Source organism: Oncorhynchus mykiss, chromosome 18 (genome assembly GCF_013265735.2).
Source record: "Oncorhynchus mykiss isolate Arlee chromosome 18, USDA_OmykA_1.1, whole genome shotgun sequence".
Lineage (NCBI taxonomy): Eukaryota > Metazoa > Chordata > Actinopteri > Salmoniformes > Salmonidae > Oncorhynchus > Oncorhynchus mykiss.
This window is the reverse complement of record NC_048582.1, coordinates 18221406-18238221: the sequence shown is the minus strand read 5'-3', so window position 1 is coordinate 18238221 and position 16816 is coordinate 18221406. Positions and strand designations below refer to the sequence as shown.

The 16816-nt window shown below is 48.3% G+C and overlaps 3 protein-coding genes across 15 annotated transcripts in view; 2 read left to right on the top strand and 1 right to left on the bottom strand.

Moving 5' to 3' along the window:
* The first annotated feature begins 328 nt into the window (after positions 1-328).
* LOC110497068 (neutral cholesterol ester hydrolase 1) lies at positions 329-6333 on the top strand. Its single transcript, XM_036952123.1, has 6 exons — positions 329-1124; positions 2658-2901; positions 4259-4328; positions 4528-4699; positions 4771-4910; positions 5020-6333. The coding sequence occupies exons 1-6, from the start codon at positions 984-986 to the stop codon at positions 5504-5506; spliced, it is 1254 nt and encodes a 417-aa protein (XP_036808018.1). The 5' UTR covers positions 329-983; the 3' UTR covers positions 5507-6333.
* Positions 6334-6797: 464 nt separating this feature from the next.
* Positions 6798-13440, top strand: LOC110495699 (propionyl-CoA carboxylase beta chain, mitochondrial). Of its 12 annotated transcripts, none has more exons than XR_005037396.1 (15): positions 6798-7077; positions 7188-7307; positions 7432-7500; positions 7578-7634; positions 7729-7842; positions 8785-8895; positions 9015-9244; positions 9377-9458; positions 9534-9657; positions 10177-10284; positions 10430-10629; positions 10664-10739; positions 10892-12113; positions 12540-12816; positions 12887-13440. XR_005037396.1 is itself a non-coding variant. In XM_036952118.1 (15 exons), exons 1-14 carry the CDS (start codon positions 6832-6834, stop codon positions 11327-11329), a joined length of 1899 nt encoding a protein of 632 aa, XP_036808013.1. In that variant the 5' UTR covers positions 6798-6831; the 3' UTR covers positions 11330-11364; positions 11441-12019. The 12 variants fall into 12 exon arrangements, 6 of the variants coding, with proteins under 6 accessions (XP_036808013.1, XP_036808014.1, XP_036808012.1 ...); XR_005037397.1 differs by lacking the exons at positions 12540-12816; positions 12887-13440 and having other exon boundaries at positions 10892-11157; positions 11234-11385; positions 11462-11709; XM_036952118.1 differs by lacking the exons at positions 12540-12816; positions 12887-13440 and having other exon boundaries at positions 10892-11157; positions 11234-11364; positions 11441-12019.
* Positions 13441-14081: 641 nt separating this feature from the next.
* Positions 14082-16816, bottom strand: part of LOC110517300 (cohesin subunit SA-1) — a 47420-nt gene continuing 44685 nt past the window's right edge. Inside the window, exons 23-25 of one of the 2 annotated variants that reach the window (XM_036952115.1) lie at positions 15874-15988; positions 15681-15761; positions 14082-15590 (exon numbers count right to left, since the gene is read on the bottom strand). In XM_036952115.1, the coding sequence (XP_036808010.1) occupies positions 15567-15590; positions 15681-15761; positions 15874-15988 (220 nt within the window). In that variant the 3' untranslated portion in view covers positions 14082-15566. The remainder of the gene's footprint in view (positions 15591-15680; positions 15762-15873; positions 15989-16816) is intronic. The other variant, XM_036952116.1, reaches the window with a different exon arrangement.

Here is a 16816-nt window from a genome sequence, read left to right as displayed (position 1 = left end):
GGCCTTAGGGGTGGAAGCTATTTACGTTTTAATCAAGGATTTTTTCACATATAATGATTTTAAATTAATAGAAAATAGCCTAAGTCCAAAAATACAAAAGGAATTGCCTTTTTTTGGATGAGGTCCCTGAATCAATCAAAATCGGTTGAATTCATGCAAGCGATTTGGGGAGGAAGCTACTGAAGTTTTAAGTATTTATTATATATTAAGAAAATACATTCATTGAAAACAGCCAAAGAATTACAAAAGTAATTGCCATAGATTGTTACGGGCGAGGTCCTTGAACCTAAGTTGATTGTATTCATCTAAGTTCTATGGGGTGGAAGTATTTACGTTTTTTTTTTAAGTATTTATCTGCAAAGTTAATCAAAATGAATTGATAAAGTTTAAAAAAAAGCTAAACAAATTGCCGTGGATTTGAGAGATGTCTCTGAACAATGTCAAATGGATTTGATAGCGATGTCTCTGAACAATGTAAAATGGATTTGAGAGCGATGTCTCTGAACAATGTAAAATGGATTTGAGAGCGATGTCTCTGAACAATGTCAAATGGATTTGAGAGCGATGTCTCTGAACAATGTCAAATGGATTTGAGAGCGATGTCGTGTGGTTAAGAAACTATTGACATGTTTCATTAACATGTAAAAGCAGGCGTCGCAGTTTGAAGACGTTACCGCTCAACGGAGGGGAGCAACTTTTTACATTTCGAATCTAAAAAGAAAATACGACACTGAATTGCAAAAACAAGGCGTGTAACTTGTTCGCTATCGTCCGCGTATTCAGAATATGTCATTTCTATAATTATTGCATGTTCCGTTTAACAGGTATTAACGAGCAAATTCCGAATCTTTAATATTAAAGCTAACTAACGTTACATCACACTGGACTTTGGCAGTGTTGTCACACTGACTGCACTGCCCTATGTTGCCGTTGATATACGTGTTCATGTTGGGGAGATAGCGAGCAATACTGTTGTTGTCAAGATGAAGTTGTCTTCTATTGTAGTAACATTGATATTAACGGTGGGTGTTCCTTATTACATCTATACACCGTTACCTGCTGCCATCGAGGATCATTTGAAACTGATGCTGTTGGACGCCTTATTCCGTGCTATGCTGCAAGTGGTAAGAAACAAGAATAGCTATAAACCCAATCATACTTTACATTGCATTAGCTTGACAGTTCTTTGTGTTAACGAGTAACGTTAGTAGGCAATGCAACACTTTCTCTATTACTCGACCTATGTATCTATCATGAATCAAGGTAAGACTCAGATGCAAGACAGGCAGAGGTTGGTAATCCAGAGGTGGGTCAAAGGTACAGGAAGGCAGGCAGGCTCAGGTAGAGTGATCAGGCGGGTGGGCACAGGGTCAGGACAGGCAAGGCTCAAAAACCAGGAGGACGAGAAAAGAGAGACTGGGGACTGACACAAAACCGCTGGTTGACTTGACAAACAAGACGAACTGGCAACAGACAAACAGAAAACACAGGTATAAATACACTAGGGATAATGGGGAAAATGGGCGACACCTGGAGGGGGGTGGAGACAATCACAAAGACAGGTGAAACAGATCAGGGTGTGACAGTATCCCAGTCAGGTGCAGCAGGTTTATGCCTATTGGTTGGAGACACTGAATTGGAGGCTAAACTAGCTAGATAGTTTATAATGCAGTTAACATGTGATGTGTTGTAAAGCTAGCTAGAAAGTCTGAACAAGTAGAACATGTGAACTGATTTGGTGATAGACATAAAACAATGCTTTTACTGTGCTTTCTCCAGCCCTTGTGTGAAATCATATTTGGAAAATTAATTTGAACTAGCTAAATACAGCACGTGTCACGACTTCTACCGAAGTCGGTTCCTCTCCTTGTTCGGGCGGCGGTCGACGCCACCGGTCTTCTAGCCATTGCCGATCCACCTTTAATTTTCCAGTTGTTTTGTCTTGTTTTCCCACACACCTGGTTTGTTCCCCCCATGTCTGTGTGTGAAATTGTTTGTTGTAAAGTGTTTGTGCACTCTGACTGGTTCGCAACGGGTTATTTTGTACCCATATTTTGTTGTTCTGAGTGCCGTTGGTTTTTGCATATTAAACTGCTCCGGTTATTACCCAGTTCTGCTCTCCTGCGCCTGACTTCCCTGCAGCCAGTCACGCACCTTCTTACAACAAGATCATTTCTAGTGTGTGTGGGTGTGTGTGTGTGGCCCTTCACCTAGATTTCACACAGTCATGGTGTAAGTAGTGCCTGGGGTAAAGACACATAAACAAACACGCACATACACACTGGGGTGAACAGAGCACCTTTAGCTAATGTAACTTGTGTCAGTGGAGAAGAGAGCAACATTCACAACGTTGTCTAGACCCCAGGCTTTAGGCTAGTAGGTGAAAGGACCGACAGAGACAGATTGTTAAAAGGGGCCTTGGGAAGCCCTATCCTGGTCAAAGATCTGTGCTGACTTGCAAACTCCTATGGTGGTCATTGCCAAGGGTGTGACATTGACCATGTTGGTAGGACAGAACAAACATTCACTCTCAAGTCAAAGCCCTAGCTCCTAGAACAGGGTTAGCATACTAAACTACCAGGGATACTCCAGCTCTCTCAGACCTCATTCAAAGGTCTATCTCTCTGTCCTTCTCTCTCCCTCCCCCTCTCCCCCAGGGTGACCTGTGCCAGTGTCTGGGTCTCAGTCACCACATCACAGTGATTCGGGGGTCCACATTGGGGCTGGGGTCCCCGGGGGAGATGGCGGGAGGGCAGGGAGGCGGGATGAGGGTGAGTGACGTGGACTTTGACAGAGTCCCGGTGCGCGTGTACGAACCCCCCGCCGCGGGGGGAGGAGACGGGGGTCTGAGGAGGGCTGTGATGTTCTACCATGGAGGAGGATGGGCCCTGGGGACCACCAGTAAGTGTGTGTATGTTTACCAGCATAAACACATCTAGTTCATGATGTAATCCTAATGTAACAACCTTTGGTTTTTCACTGTTTTCCTCTATCTCTCCTCTACTCCCCAATCTCTCTCTCCTCCTCTACTCCCCCCATCTCTCTCTCCTTCTCTATTCCCCCCATCACTCTCTCCTTCTCTCCTCTACTCCCCTCATCTCTCTCCTTCTCTACTCCCCTCATCTCTCTCCTTCTCTACTCCCCTCATCTCTCTCTTTCTCTCCTTCTCTACTCCCATCATCTCTCTCCTCTACTCCCCTCATCTCTCTCTTTCTCTCCTTCTCTACTCCCATCATCTCTCTCCTCTACTCCCCCATCTCTCTCTCCTTCTCTACTCCCCCATCACTCTCTCTTTCTCTCCTCTACTCCCCTCATCTCTCTCCTTCTCTACTCCCCTCATCTCTCTCCTTCTCTACTCCCCTCATCTCTCTCCTTCTCTACTCCCCTCATCTCTCTCTTTCTCTCCTTCTCTACTCCCATCATCTCTCTCCTCTACTCCCCTCATCTCTCTCTTTCTCTCCTTCTCTACTCCCATCATCTCTCTCCTCTACTCCCCTCATCTCTCTCTTTCTCTCCTTCTCTACTCCCCTCATCTTTCTCTCCTTCTCTACTCCCCTCATCTCTCTCCTTCTCTCCTTCTCTACTCCCCCCATCTTTCTCTCCTTCTCTACTCCCCCATCTCTCTCTTTCTCTCCTTCTCTACTCCCCCATCTCTCTCTTTCTCTCCTTCTCTACTCCCCCATATCTCTCTTTCTTTCCTTCTCTACTCCCCCATCTCTCTCTTTCTCTCCTTCTCTACTCCCCATCTCTCTCTTTCTCTCCTTCTCTACTCCCCCATCTCTCTCCTTCTCTACTCCCCCATCTCTCTCTTTCTCTCCTTCTCTACTCCCCCATCTCTCTCCTTCTCTACTCCCCCATCTCTCTCTTTCTCTCCTTCTCTACTCCTCCATCTCTCTCCTTCTCTCCTTCTCTACTCCCCCATCTCTCTCTTTCTCTCCTTCTCTACTCCCCCATCTCTCTCTTTCTCTCCTTCTCTATTCCTCCATCTCTCTCCTTCTCTCCTTCTCTACTCCCCCATCTCTCTCCTTCTCTACTCCCCCATCTCTCTCTTTCTCTACTCCCCTCATCTCTCTTTCTCTCCTCTACTCCCCTCATCTCTTTCCTTCTCTACTCCCCCATCTCTCTTTCTCTCCTCTACTCCCCTCATCTCTCTCCTTCTCTACTCCCCCATCTCTTTTTCTCTCCTCTACTCCTCCATCTCTCTCTCCTTCTCTACTCTCCCACCTCTCTCTTCCCCCTCCATCTGTCTTCCTCTCAGAGATGGGGAGCTATGATGTCTTGTGTAGGCAGATGTCTGATGAGCTGAATGCAGTGGTTGTGTCTGTTGAGTAAGTGTCTCCTGTTTTCACACTGTATTAGCTTCAGTTCTACACACACACACACACAGACACACACACACACTCAACAGGAAAGTATTGGGTTCTTATAACGCTATAGTTACAAGTTAAGGTTTGGACAGAACTGTTAAAAGGATTAAAAAGTGTTTTTTGTAAATTTTACCATAAGTGTGTGTGTGTGTGTGTGTAGGTACCGTCTGGCTCCAGAAGTGCATTTCCCTGTGCAGTATGAGGACTGTCTGGCTGCGGCCAAGCACTTCTTGGAGCCGGGCATTCTGGGAAAGTTGTCTGTGGATCCACAGCGCGTGGCCGTGTCAGGCGACAGCGCTGGAGGAAACCTGGCTGCAGCGGTCGCACAGCAGGTACACACACACACACACACACACACACGTGTCTACACAGACACACTAACACACTCTCCCTGTCTTCACAGATCTCGGTAGATGACAGTGTGCGTGTGAAGTTCAGTGTTCAGGCGTTAATCTACCCAGTCCTCCAGGGTCTAGACCTCAACACTCCATCCTACCAACAGAACCACAACATGCCCATGCTACACCGCTCTATGATGGCCAGGTACACACACACACACATGTTCACACACAGTGGCGCACATCTGCACACACAGTCACTCACAATCACATACACACCTGTGTTAGTAACTCTTCTCTCTCTTTCTCCGTAGGTTCTGGCTGCTCTACCTGGGGGTTGATACCTCTCTCCATCCCCTCCTCTTGTCCCCCTCCTTCCTCCATCATCCCTCCATCCCTCCCTCCGTCCGCTCCCATCTCAACTGGACCACCCTTCTGCCGGCCAAACACATTAAGCATTACAAGCCTGTTGGCATGGAGATGGGGTCACAGGAGGTCACAGGGCAGGAGGGTGATCTTCTCCCGGGGTTGCTGGATGTCCGAGCGGCGCCGCTGCTGGCGGAACAGGGGGTTCTGAGTAGAACGCCGCGAGCTTACATTCTAACGTGTGAGTACGATGTGCTCAGAGACGATGGGTTGATGTACACCAGGAGGCTACAAGACGCTGGCGTCGCGGTTTCCAGCCATCACTATGACGACGGTTTCCACGGCGCCTTGAGTTTTGCTCACTGGCCGTTTTTCTTCGATGTGGGGGAAAGAATGATCAGAGGATACATGGACTGGCTGCAGGAAAACCTCTAGTGTGTGTGTGTGTGTGTGTCTATGCAGCTGCAAACCCAAAGCCATCTTGCAGTCAGAATTTCAGACCAATGTCCAGGTTAGACAAGCAGATGTTTTTAAGGCTTTTAAACTGGGTTCAACCTGATTGTTGACCTCGGTTAGAATGTCTCTCTTACTGGGTTAAACTGGATCAAACTGGGTTGGACTGGTGTTTTAAACTGTGTTAGAATGTAAGAATATAACACAGACACCATTCCCTGATTTTAGCTGTTTGCACTCTGGGGTGTGTGTGTCACAATACGTTTGGTTCCGTTAAACCCACACACACGTCATCCTATCCCAGCTCTGCTCAACTGACCTGAACAATACATATGCAGTATGTTATCTGTCTGTCAAACTAATACACTAAAATAAACTTCCATCTAAGCCAATCAATGCGCAGTGTTAGAATGTAGTAATCTGGGTAATCTGCTGACTCCATAAGAGTCCTATTTCTAGAATAGATTGGGTTAAATTATGCTATGTGCACAACTGGGTTACACATCAATGCAATCTATATAGAATTGTGACTAGATGGAAAAACAATGAGGACTTAAAAGGTCATACAACACGATCCCCTGGTGCTGTAAAAACAATAACAAAACTTGAAAATGAAGTATGTTCTTTAGACAGGGTATTGGGTGAGGACTTTTCAACCCCCAACGCTGTGAGAGCTTGATTGTTTTCCACTGAACAGAATGATCTCAGGTGTCCCCAGTAACTGCTGCTGGGTGTCAGTACTTTATGTACAATTATAATTGTAATGGTTGAGAGATGTTTAACCCTCCAATAAATATTGATCAGTTTGAGTGTTTCTCTTGTTTTATACCGTAGGCCTACACACACACATATACACACAGACATTGCAATAAAGACATACGTTTTCAAAACGATTTCAACATATAGATGAGTGACATATGTATAATGCATGATACATTTAGCATGTTGCTTATTCTACCAATCCAATGATGTTAGCTCTACAACAGTGCTTAGGAAAGGAGTTGTGGCTAGGAGGGAAGGGGCAACGGACGTTGGTTAGACCGACCAATCACAGAGGAGATGCCAAACCAACTTTCGGGGAAGTGTAGTTTGTATTTCCATGACATTGATACCACTAACTATAATGCTCCAACCCCTCAAGGTTGACCTATCATATACGGTTCTTAATATGTAGACACGTGAAGTCCATCCCTATCCAGATCTACCTCGTTTTTGACTGGCCATTCAAAAAATAACTTCTGGTGATTGGCTCAAACGCGCGTCACTTTTACACAGTCCCCACCCACTTATACGTCAGTCAGACAACAATGGCGGCCTTCGCTGTAGCACGGAGCCGCTGCGTTCTGCTTTCCGGACTAAAAGCTTCTTTTAAAACATTCGGACAGGTAAAACATGGCGCGGCTTCGGCAGCCGTTGCACAGTCCGAGCTGCAGCAACAGTCGCGGCGGTGGTATTCCGTTAGTCATCTCTCCGTTCAGGAGAGGATAGACAGAAAGAGGAATGCTGCGCTGATCGGAGGAGGTCAGAAGAGAATTGACGCGCAACACAAAAGGGTAAATAATCTGAGCATGCGCAAGTGTCTGTCAGTTTGATGGTGTATTTATCTGTTTGCCTGTCTGTCGGTCGGTTTAACGTTTTGTCTGTGTAATGATCCTCTCCACAGGGGAAGCTGACAGCCAGAGAGAGAGTTGAGCTCCTGTTGGATAAAGACTCGTTTGTAGAGTGTGACATGTTTGTGGAACATCGCTGCTCTGACTTCGGCATGGAAGAGGACCACAACAAGGTAACACTTCACCATAGAGGTTCCTACATTTTATCCAGCCTATGGACACAATGGAATAAACTGATTCATTTTTTAAAATGTTGATTCAGTCATCAACATGGTTTCAGCTTCCCTCTCCCTCTAGTTCGCAGGGGACAGTGTGGTGACTGGACAGGGGAGGATCAACGGAAGGCTGGTGTATGTCTTCAGTCAGGTACACACACACACACGCGCGCACACACAAGTAGTTACCATTTATTTTCATAATAAATGTCTCTTGCTCTGTCTTAGGACTTCACAGTATTTGGAGGCAGTCTGTCTGGGGCTCACGCACAGAAGATCTGTAAGGTAGGAGGACGGGCTCACTCTCCAAGGCCTGGTGGTTCACACCACTCCTGCTTCTCATTCATTACTTCTTCTAGTCACATCCCTTTGTCTGTAGATCATGGACCAGGCCATGATGGTGGGTGCTCCAGTCATTGGTCTAAACGACTCTGGCGGAGCCAGGATCCAGGAGGGGGTGGAGTCACTGGCTGGATACGCTGACATCTTCCTGGTAAGGGGGCGGGGCTTGATTAGACTGGTTACTGGGATGAGGATGGCAGCAAATAAATGACATTGCTTCTAAATGTACACTCTCTCCGGTCTCTCACTCTCTTCCTGTCTCTCCCGGTCTCACGCTCTCTTCTGGTCTCTCCCGGTCTCACGCTCTCTTCCGGTCTCTCCCGGTCTCACGCTCTCTCACGGTCTCTCCCGGTCTCACGCTCTCTCCCGGTCTCACGGTCTCTCCCGGTCTCACGGTCTCTCCCGGTCTCACGCTCTCTCCCGGTCTCACGCTCTCTCACGCTCTCTCCCGGTCTCACGCCCTCTCCCGGTCTCACGCTCTCTCCCGGTCTCACGCTCTCTCCCGGTCTCACGCTCTCTCCCGGTCTCACGCTCTCTCCCGGTCTCACGCTCTTCTCCCGGTCTCACGCTCTTCTCCCGGTCTCACGCTCTTCTCCCGGTCTCACGCTCTTCTCCCGGTCTCACGCTCTCTTCCCGGTCTCACGCTCTCTTCCCGGTCTCACGCTCTCTTCCCGGTCTCACGCTCTCTTCCCGGTCTCACGCTCTCTTCCCGGTCTCACGCTCTCTCCCGGTCTCACTTTCTCTCCCGGGTCTCACGCGCTCTTCCCGGTCTCACGCGCTCTTCCCGGTCTCACGCTCTCTTCCCGGTCTCACGCTCTCTTCCCGGTCTCACGCTCTCTTCCCGGTCTCACGCTCTCTTCCCGGTCTCACGCTCTCTTCCCGGTCTCACGCTCTCTTCCCGGTCTCACGCTCTCTTCCCGGTCTCACGCTCTCTTCCCGGTCTCACGCTCTCTCCCGGTCTCACGCTCTCTTCCTGTCTCTCACGCTCTCTTCCTGTCTCTCCCGGTCTCACGCTCTCTTCTTGTCTCACGCTCTCTCCCGGTCTCACGCTCTCTTCCGGTCTCGCGCTCTCCCGGTCTCTTTGTCTCTGTAGAGGAATGTGATGGCTTCAGGTGTGGTTCCTCAGATCTCTCTGATCATGGGTCCCTGTGCTGGAGGAGCTGTCTACTCTCCTGCCCTGACCGACTTCACCTTTATGGTCAAGGTAAGACACACACAGTATAGGAGAACCACAGGACCCTTCCTGTATAGATGCACTGTACAATTAATACAACTAACATGGGTTATATCCAGATCTTTGATTTTGTGTGTGTGTGTGTGTAGGACACCTCATACCTGTTCATCACAGGTCCTGACGTAGTGAAGTCTGTCACCAATGAAGACGTCACTCAGGAGGAACTGGGAGGAGCTAAAACACACACCGCCGTGTCAGGCGTCGCTCACCGTGCGTTTGAGAACGACATCGATGCTCTGCTCAACCTCCGAAACTTCTTCAACTTCCTTCCCCTTAGCAACCAGGACCCCGCCCCCGTTACTGAGTGCCACGACCCCAGGTACCCAACCACAAAACACCTCTGACAGACTAGCCAATCACAGAACTGACCATGGCATTTGGGATATTCCTGAAATGTAATCCATATGAATGGCCTTTGGAGGATGTTTGATCTCATCCCTCTCTTCTCCAGTGATAGACTGGTTCCTGGTCTGGACACCATTGTTCCCTTTGAGACCACTAAAGCCTACGACATGCTGGACATCATCCAGGGGGTAGGACACACGGACACACACACACACACACACACACAGAGCCTGTTGTCTATTGATCTGTGGTTTTATCTTTAGATTACGGACGAGAGGGAGTTCTTTGAGATCATGCCTAACTACGCTAAAAACATCGTAGTGGGATTCGCTCGCATGAACGGACGAACTGTTGGAATTGTAGGGAATCAACCTAAAGTAGCATCTGGTGAGTAGAAGAATCAGATGGATTAGTGATGGTGGTTGTGATGGCGATAATGACGGTGGTGGTAATGTTGGTGACGATAATGACGGTGGTGGTGGTGACGATAATGACGGTGGTGGTGATGACGGTGGTGGTGATGACGGTGGTGGTGATGACGGTGGTGGTGATGACGGTGGTAGTGGTGGTAATGGTGATGACAATGACGGTGGTAGTGGTGGTGATGACAATAATGACGGTGGTAGTGATGACAATGATGGTGGTGGTGATGACAATAATGACGGTGGTTGTGGTAATGGTTGTGATGACGATAATGATGGTGGTTGTGGTGGTAATGTTGGTGATTGTGGTGGTAATGTTGACGGTGGTGGTAATGGTGGTAATGGCGATAATGATGGTGACGATGACGATAATGGTGGTGGTGATGACGATAATGATGGTGGTGGTAATGACGATAATGATGGTGGTGGTAATGTTGGCGGTGGTGGTGATAATGGTAGTGATACTTCTCCTGTGTGTGTGCAGGTTGTCTGGACATTAACTCATCAGTGAAGGGAGCTCGCTTCGTTCGTTTCTGTGACGCTTTCAACATCCCCATCCTCACCTTCGTGGACGTGCCTGGTTTCCTGCCAGGTAGTGCGCAAGTCTGACTTTCCTCATGAATAATTGGCACGTCAAAAAGTAGATGACTCACTGGACAGCTTTCACACAAATACTGCGATCAACTGTCATTTTTAATCAGACCAGAGGATTCCACCTTCCTCGCCGTTTCTCTCAGGTACGTCTCAGGAGTATGGCGGTATCATCCGACACGGGGCCAAGCTACTGTTTGCCTTTGCTGAGGCCACCGTCCCCAAGATCACCATCATCACTAGGAAGGCCTACGGAGGAGCGTATGACGTCATGAGTTCCAAGCACCTGAGAGGAGATGTGAACTACGCCTGGCCGTCTGCAGAGGTGGCCGTGATGGGAGCCAAGGTAACACAACACACACCTTCTACACAAGACCAAGGTAACACAACACACACCTGAGAGGAGATGTGAACTACGCCTGGCCGTCTGCAGAGGTGGCCGTGATGGGAGCCAAGGTAACACAACACACACCTGAGAGGAGATGTGAACTACGCCTGGCCGTCTGCAGAGGTGGCCGTGATGGGAGCCAAGGTAACACAACACACACCTGAGAGGAGATGTGAACTACGCCTGGCCGTCTGCAGAGGTGGCCGTGATGGGAGCCAAGGTAACACAACACACCTTCTACACAAGACCAAGGTAACACAACACCCACCTGAGAGGAGATGTGAACTACGCCTGGCCGTCTGCAGAGGTGGCTGTGATGGGAGCCAAGGTAACACAACACACCTTCTACACAAGACCAAGGTAACACAACACACACCTGAGAGGAGATGTGAACTACGCCTGGCCGTCTGCAGAGGTGGCCGTGATGGGAGCCAAGGTAACACAACACACCTTCTACACAAGACACACCTTCTACACAAGACCAAGGTAACAGAACACACACCTGAGAGGAGATGTGAACTACGCCTGGCCGTCTGCAGAGGTGGCCGTGATGGGAGCCAAGGTAACACAACACACACCTGAGAGGAGATGTGAACTACGCCTGGCCGTCTGCAGAGGTGGCCGTGATGGGAGCCAAGGTAACACAACACACACCTGAGAGGAGATGTGAACTACGCCTGGCCGTCTGCAGAGGTGGCCGTGATGGGAGCCAAGGTAACACAACACACACCTGAGAGGAGATGTGAACTACGCCTGGCCGTCTGCAGAGGTGGCCGTGATGGGAGCCAAGGTAACACAACACACCTTCTACACAAGACCAAGGTAACACAACACCCACCTGAGAGGAGATGTGAACTACGCCTGGCCGTCTGCAGAGGTGGCTGTGATGGGAGCCAAGGTAACACAACACACCTTCTACACAAGACCAAGGTAACACAACACACACCTGAGAGGAGATGTGAACTACGCCTGGCCGTCTGCAGAGGTGGCCGTGATGGGAGCCAAGGTAACACAACACACCTTCTACACAAGACACACCTTCTACACAAGACCAAGGTAACAGAACACACACCTGAGAGGAGATGTGAACTACGCCTGGCCGTCTGCAGAGGTGGCCGTGATGGGAGCCAAGGTAACACAACACCCACCTGAGAGGAGATGTGAACTACGCCTGGCCGTCTGCAGAGGTGGCTGTGATGGGAGCCAAGGTAACACAACACACCTTCTACACAAGACCAAGGTAACACAACACACACCTGAGAGGAGATGTGAACTACGCCTGGCCGTCTGCAGAGGTGGCCGTGATGGGAGCCAAGGTAACACAACACACCTTCTACACAAGACACACCTTCTACACAAGACCAAGGTAACAGAACACACACCTGAGAGGAGATGTGAACTACGCCTGGCCGTCTGCAGAGGTGGCCGTGATGGGAGCCAAGGTAACACAACACACACCTGAGAGGAGATGTGAACTACGCCTGGCCGTCTGCAGAGGTGGCTGTGATGGGAGCCAAGGTAACACAACACACCTTCTACACAAGACCAAGGTAACACAACACACACCTGAGAGGAGATGTGAACTACGCCTGGCCGTCTGCAGAGGTGGCCGTGATGGGAGCCAAGGTAACACAACACACCTTCTACACAAGACCAAGGTAACACAACACCCACCTGAGAGGAGATGTGAACTACGCCTGGCCGTCTGCAGAGGTGGCCGTGATGGGAGCCAAGGTAACACAACACACCTTCTACACAAGACCAAGGTAACACAACACACACCTTCTACACAAGACCAAGGTAACACAACACACACCTTCTACACAAGACCAAGGTAACACAACACACACCTTCTACACAAGACCAAGGTAACACAACACACCTTCTACACAAGACCAAGGTAACACAACACACACCTTCTACACAAGACCAAGGTAACACAACACACACCTTCTACACAAGACCAAGGTAATGTCACAATGGGAAAAGGTCAGTGCTCACTTGAAAACATTCCCAACATGTCTGCCTCTCTAACATGTTCCCAGGGTGCTGTACAGATCATCTTCAGAGGGAAATCCAACCAGGCAGAGCAGGAGGCTGAATACGTAGAGAAGTTCGCCAACCCTTTCCCTGCCGCTGTCAGAGGTACACACACACTCCATCCGTTCCAACAAACCTTACACCCACTCCCCTGTCGTAACCGTGTGTGTTTTAGGGTTCGTGGATGACATCATCGTGCCGTCGACCACCCGGAAGAGGATCTGTAGGGATCTGGAGGTTCTGGCCTCCAAGAAACAGACCAACCCCTGGAAGAAACACGCCAACATCCCACTCTAACAGACACCTTCAACCACCCGACCTGTCGGTCTCCAATTTCACCAGTAGCTTAGAGCAGGGCTCTCCAACCCTGTTCCTGGAGAGATACCTTCCTGTAGGTTTTCACTCCAACCCTGTTCCTGGAGAGATACCCTCCTGTAGGTTTTCACTCCAACCCTGTTCCTGGAGAGATACCCTCCTGTAGGTTTTCACTCCAACCCTAATCTAGCGCACTTGATTCTAACAATTTGTTGGTTGATAAGCTGAATCAGGTCAAACCTACAGGAAGGTATCTCTCCAGGAACAGGGTTGGAGAGCCCTGGATTAGATCCACTTATCTGTCCCTAACCCTGTGGGACTTGTTAGGAAGAATCAGCATTTTTCTGTCTGGTTAAATTAACACACCTGCCGTGAATCCATAGACTGGTTAAATAAAATCATTGAAATTGTAAAGATGTCTGTCTTTGTCCGTGTATGAGTTTGAACGTGTGTGTAATGTAATTGCTAAAATATACTTAAGTATCAAAACTTTCAAATTCTTTATATTAAGCAAACTAGACAGCACCCATTTTGTTACTATATAGGGAGAGGCACACCAACTGACATTTAGTAAGTCTTCCAGATCAGAGGCAGTAGGGATGTTCTCTTGTTAAGTTTAAGAATTGGACCATTTCCTGTCTTGCTAAGCATTGGAAATGTAATGAGTACTTTGGGTGTATGGAGAAAAGTACAGATACTCTGTTGTTGGGGCTCAGTCTCCATAGTTCTTGGTCCTCCCCCTCTGGAGTCAAGTCTTATTTTTATATATACACAGTGCATTCGGAAAATATTCCACATTTTGTTATGTTGCAGCCTTATTCCAAATCAGGTTCAAGGATGACAGATGGAAACAGAATGCACCTGAGCTCAATTTATAGTCTCACAGCAAAGAGTCTGAATATTGGTCAATTACCTGTTTTCACTTTGTCATTGATAAGGGAAACATTTAATTTTTTAATAAGGCTGTAATGTGAAAAGTCAAGGGGTCTGAATACTTTCCGTAGGCACTGTATGGAGTCTATTTTTAGAACCGGTCCAAAACACACAATCCAGGATTAGATTACAGATTTTATTTATTTAAAAAAGATAAGAGCAACAAGTTCACAGGAAGAAAAAAAACAGTATTTTAGAAGGTTAAAGGGCAGGTGATGCCATCGCTACAGAAAGAACCAATCATCTCTGATATTTACAGAAGGGCAGCTTAACCAGCCAGTAGAAGAACAATAGGGGTGGGTCAAAGTGATAAGACAACCAATCAACTGTTATGTGTAACTACAGCCACATAAGACTAGAGGGGTATTCTCTGCTGGTCTCCACCTTCATGTGCACTGATCTGAAAAGAGGACAGGTGAAATGAATATGGTAGAAGGCTACTGGATATTAGCAGTTACCTGTCCAGGTCTTCCTCATCAGTGCAGATGGGAGAGGAAGTCACTTTAGACTGTTGAGCCTGCACAACTATGGTCGCACTGGACACACCCTTATATGGCGCTTAACAGGCTGGGTATCCATGGCAACAGCCTGAGCAGTAGGGCCTAATCAGATATAAGCATTTAGGCAACCGTTTGGCAACAAACAAGATACTTTTTCAGAAAGATAACTGTACAAACAAATCAGACAAAAAAAAATAAAAACTCACTTGATTTAAAACTTTGTACTAAAGCTACTGAAATTCAAAATATATTTATTTTTAAAACGTTTTTAAAAAGCCGCGATTCCACCGTGGGTGTGTCTGTCTGAAGCTCTGACGGGGAATGGCTTGGGATTTGGCTATGATGTCACAGCCTCTTGTATGGCCAATGAGAACTCTTCTAGTTCTGGTCCCATTGCTTGCTGTTTGGTGCATTTGCCAATAAAACCAAATACAGGATATTCTCAACACTATCGAAAGGGAAGAGAGAGTAAAGAGAGACAGGAGTGAGAGAGTAAATATAAATGAAAGAGTAAAGATTTATCACATTAAATATCAAGTTCCATCTGGGGGGGGGGGGGGGGGGGGGGGGGTCTATACATGACGTCGGAAGTGGAACGAAACAACCATACAACTGTGTGGCATGGGGGACTGTATAGCCGGGCGCACAGGGCCATGAGTACCACAGAGCTAGCGGAGAGATTAGCCAGAACGCTAACAATAACAGGAAGTTAAAACAAGTCAGGAAGGAAGGGCCGAAAGTTTACAATATTTTTAAAGAAATGTGGAACATTGTTTTGTACGATTTTTTGTCCGATATTCTGTCCGGTTTGTAGCCAACACACCCACACGTCCACTGAACGATAAAAGATCTTCTCTATGTACGATAGATACTCTGTACGATATTTTGTCCGAAATTCTCAGGGTTGAGTGGGATCCTTCGGCCGGCCAGTGAGTGGATCCCTGGAGCTTCAGGGTAGATCCCAACAGATCCACACACACACACAAGGCCGTCAACTGGCTGATCAAGTGTGTGTGATAAAAGTTCTGACAGACAGTCTGACGTTTGATTGACAGCTCATCCTGTCGAAGGCCCCTCCCCCTTCCAGGAAGGACTGGGAACACTGGATCAGAACATAGGCATGGTGAAACCCTGGGATAACGAACGAAAGAGATGTCGTTAAATGACAGATATCACACTGGTTTACCACTGCAAGGCTGAGTGTGTGTGTGTTCTGCTTACCGACTCGTCCTCGATCATGGCTGCTGAGTCGAAGAAGTCTGGTCTGAGCTCCGCCCTCTCACGTCTGTTCCTGGAGGGAGGCTGGAACGACAGAACGCGAGAATCAACGAATGAAGCGATACACACTGGACAAATTACACAACAGAATTGACGATCAAATCAAACACGACAGACAGGAAGTGATGTCACTGACCAGGTCGATGACCATGGTGTCTTCGAACTCCTCGTTCATGTCCTCCAGTTGACCTCGCGATGACATCATGACGTCCTCAAAGATTGGCTCTGCGTCATCCTCCATCAGACCACGACTAGAGAGAGAGAGGTGGGGGGGGTCAGTACATACACACACTAGACTAGAGAGAGAGAGAGGTGGGGGGGCCAGTACATACACACACTAGACTAGAGAGAGAGAGGTGGGGGGGTCAGTACATACACACACTAGACTAGAGAGAGAGAGAGAGGTGGGGGGGCCAGTACATACACACACTAGACTAGAGAGAGAGAGGTGGGGGGGCCAGTACATACACACTAGACTAGAGAGAGATAGAGGTGGGGGGGCCAGTACATACACACACTAGACTAGAGAGAGAGGTGGGGGGGTCAATACATACACACACTAGACTAGAGAGAGAGAGAGGTGGGGGGGCCAGTACATACACACACTAGACTAGAGAGAGAGGTGGGGGGGTCAATACATACACACACTAGACTAGAGAGAGAGAGAGGTGGGGGGGCTAGTACATACACACACTAGAGAGAGAGAGGTGGGGGGGTCAGTACATACACACACTAGACTGGTGGGGGGGTCAGTACATACACACACTAGACACGCACACACACACACACACACACACACTAGACACGCACACACGCACACACTAGACTAGAGAGAGAGAGAGGTGGGGGGTCAGTACATACACACACTAGACTAGAGAGAGAGAGGTGGGGGGTCAGTACATACACACACTAGACTAGAGAGAGAGAGGTGGGGGGGTCAGTACATACACACACTAGACTAGAGAGAGAGAGAGAGTTGGGGGGGTCAATACATACACACACTAGACTAGAGAGAGAGAGAGGTGGGGGGGCCAGTACATACACACACTAGACTAGAGAGAGAGAGAGGTGGGGGGGGG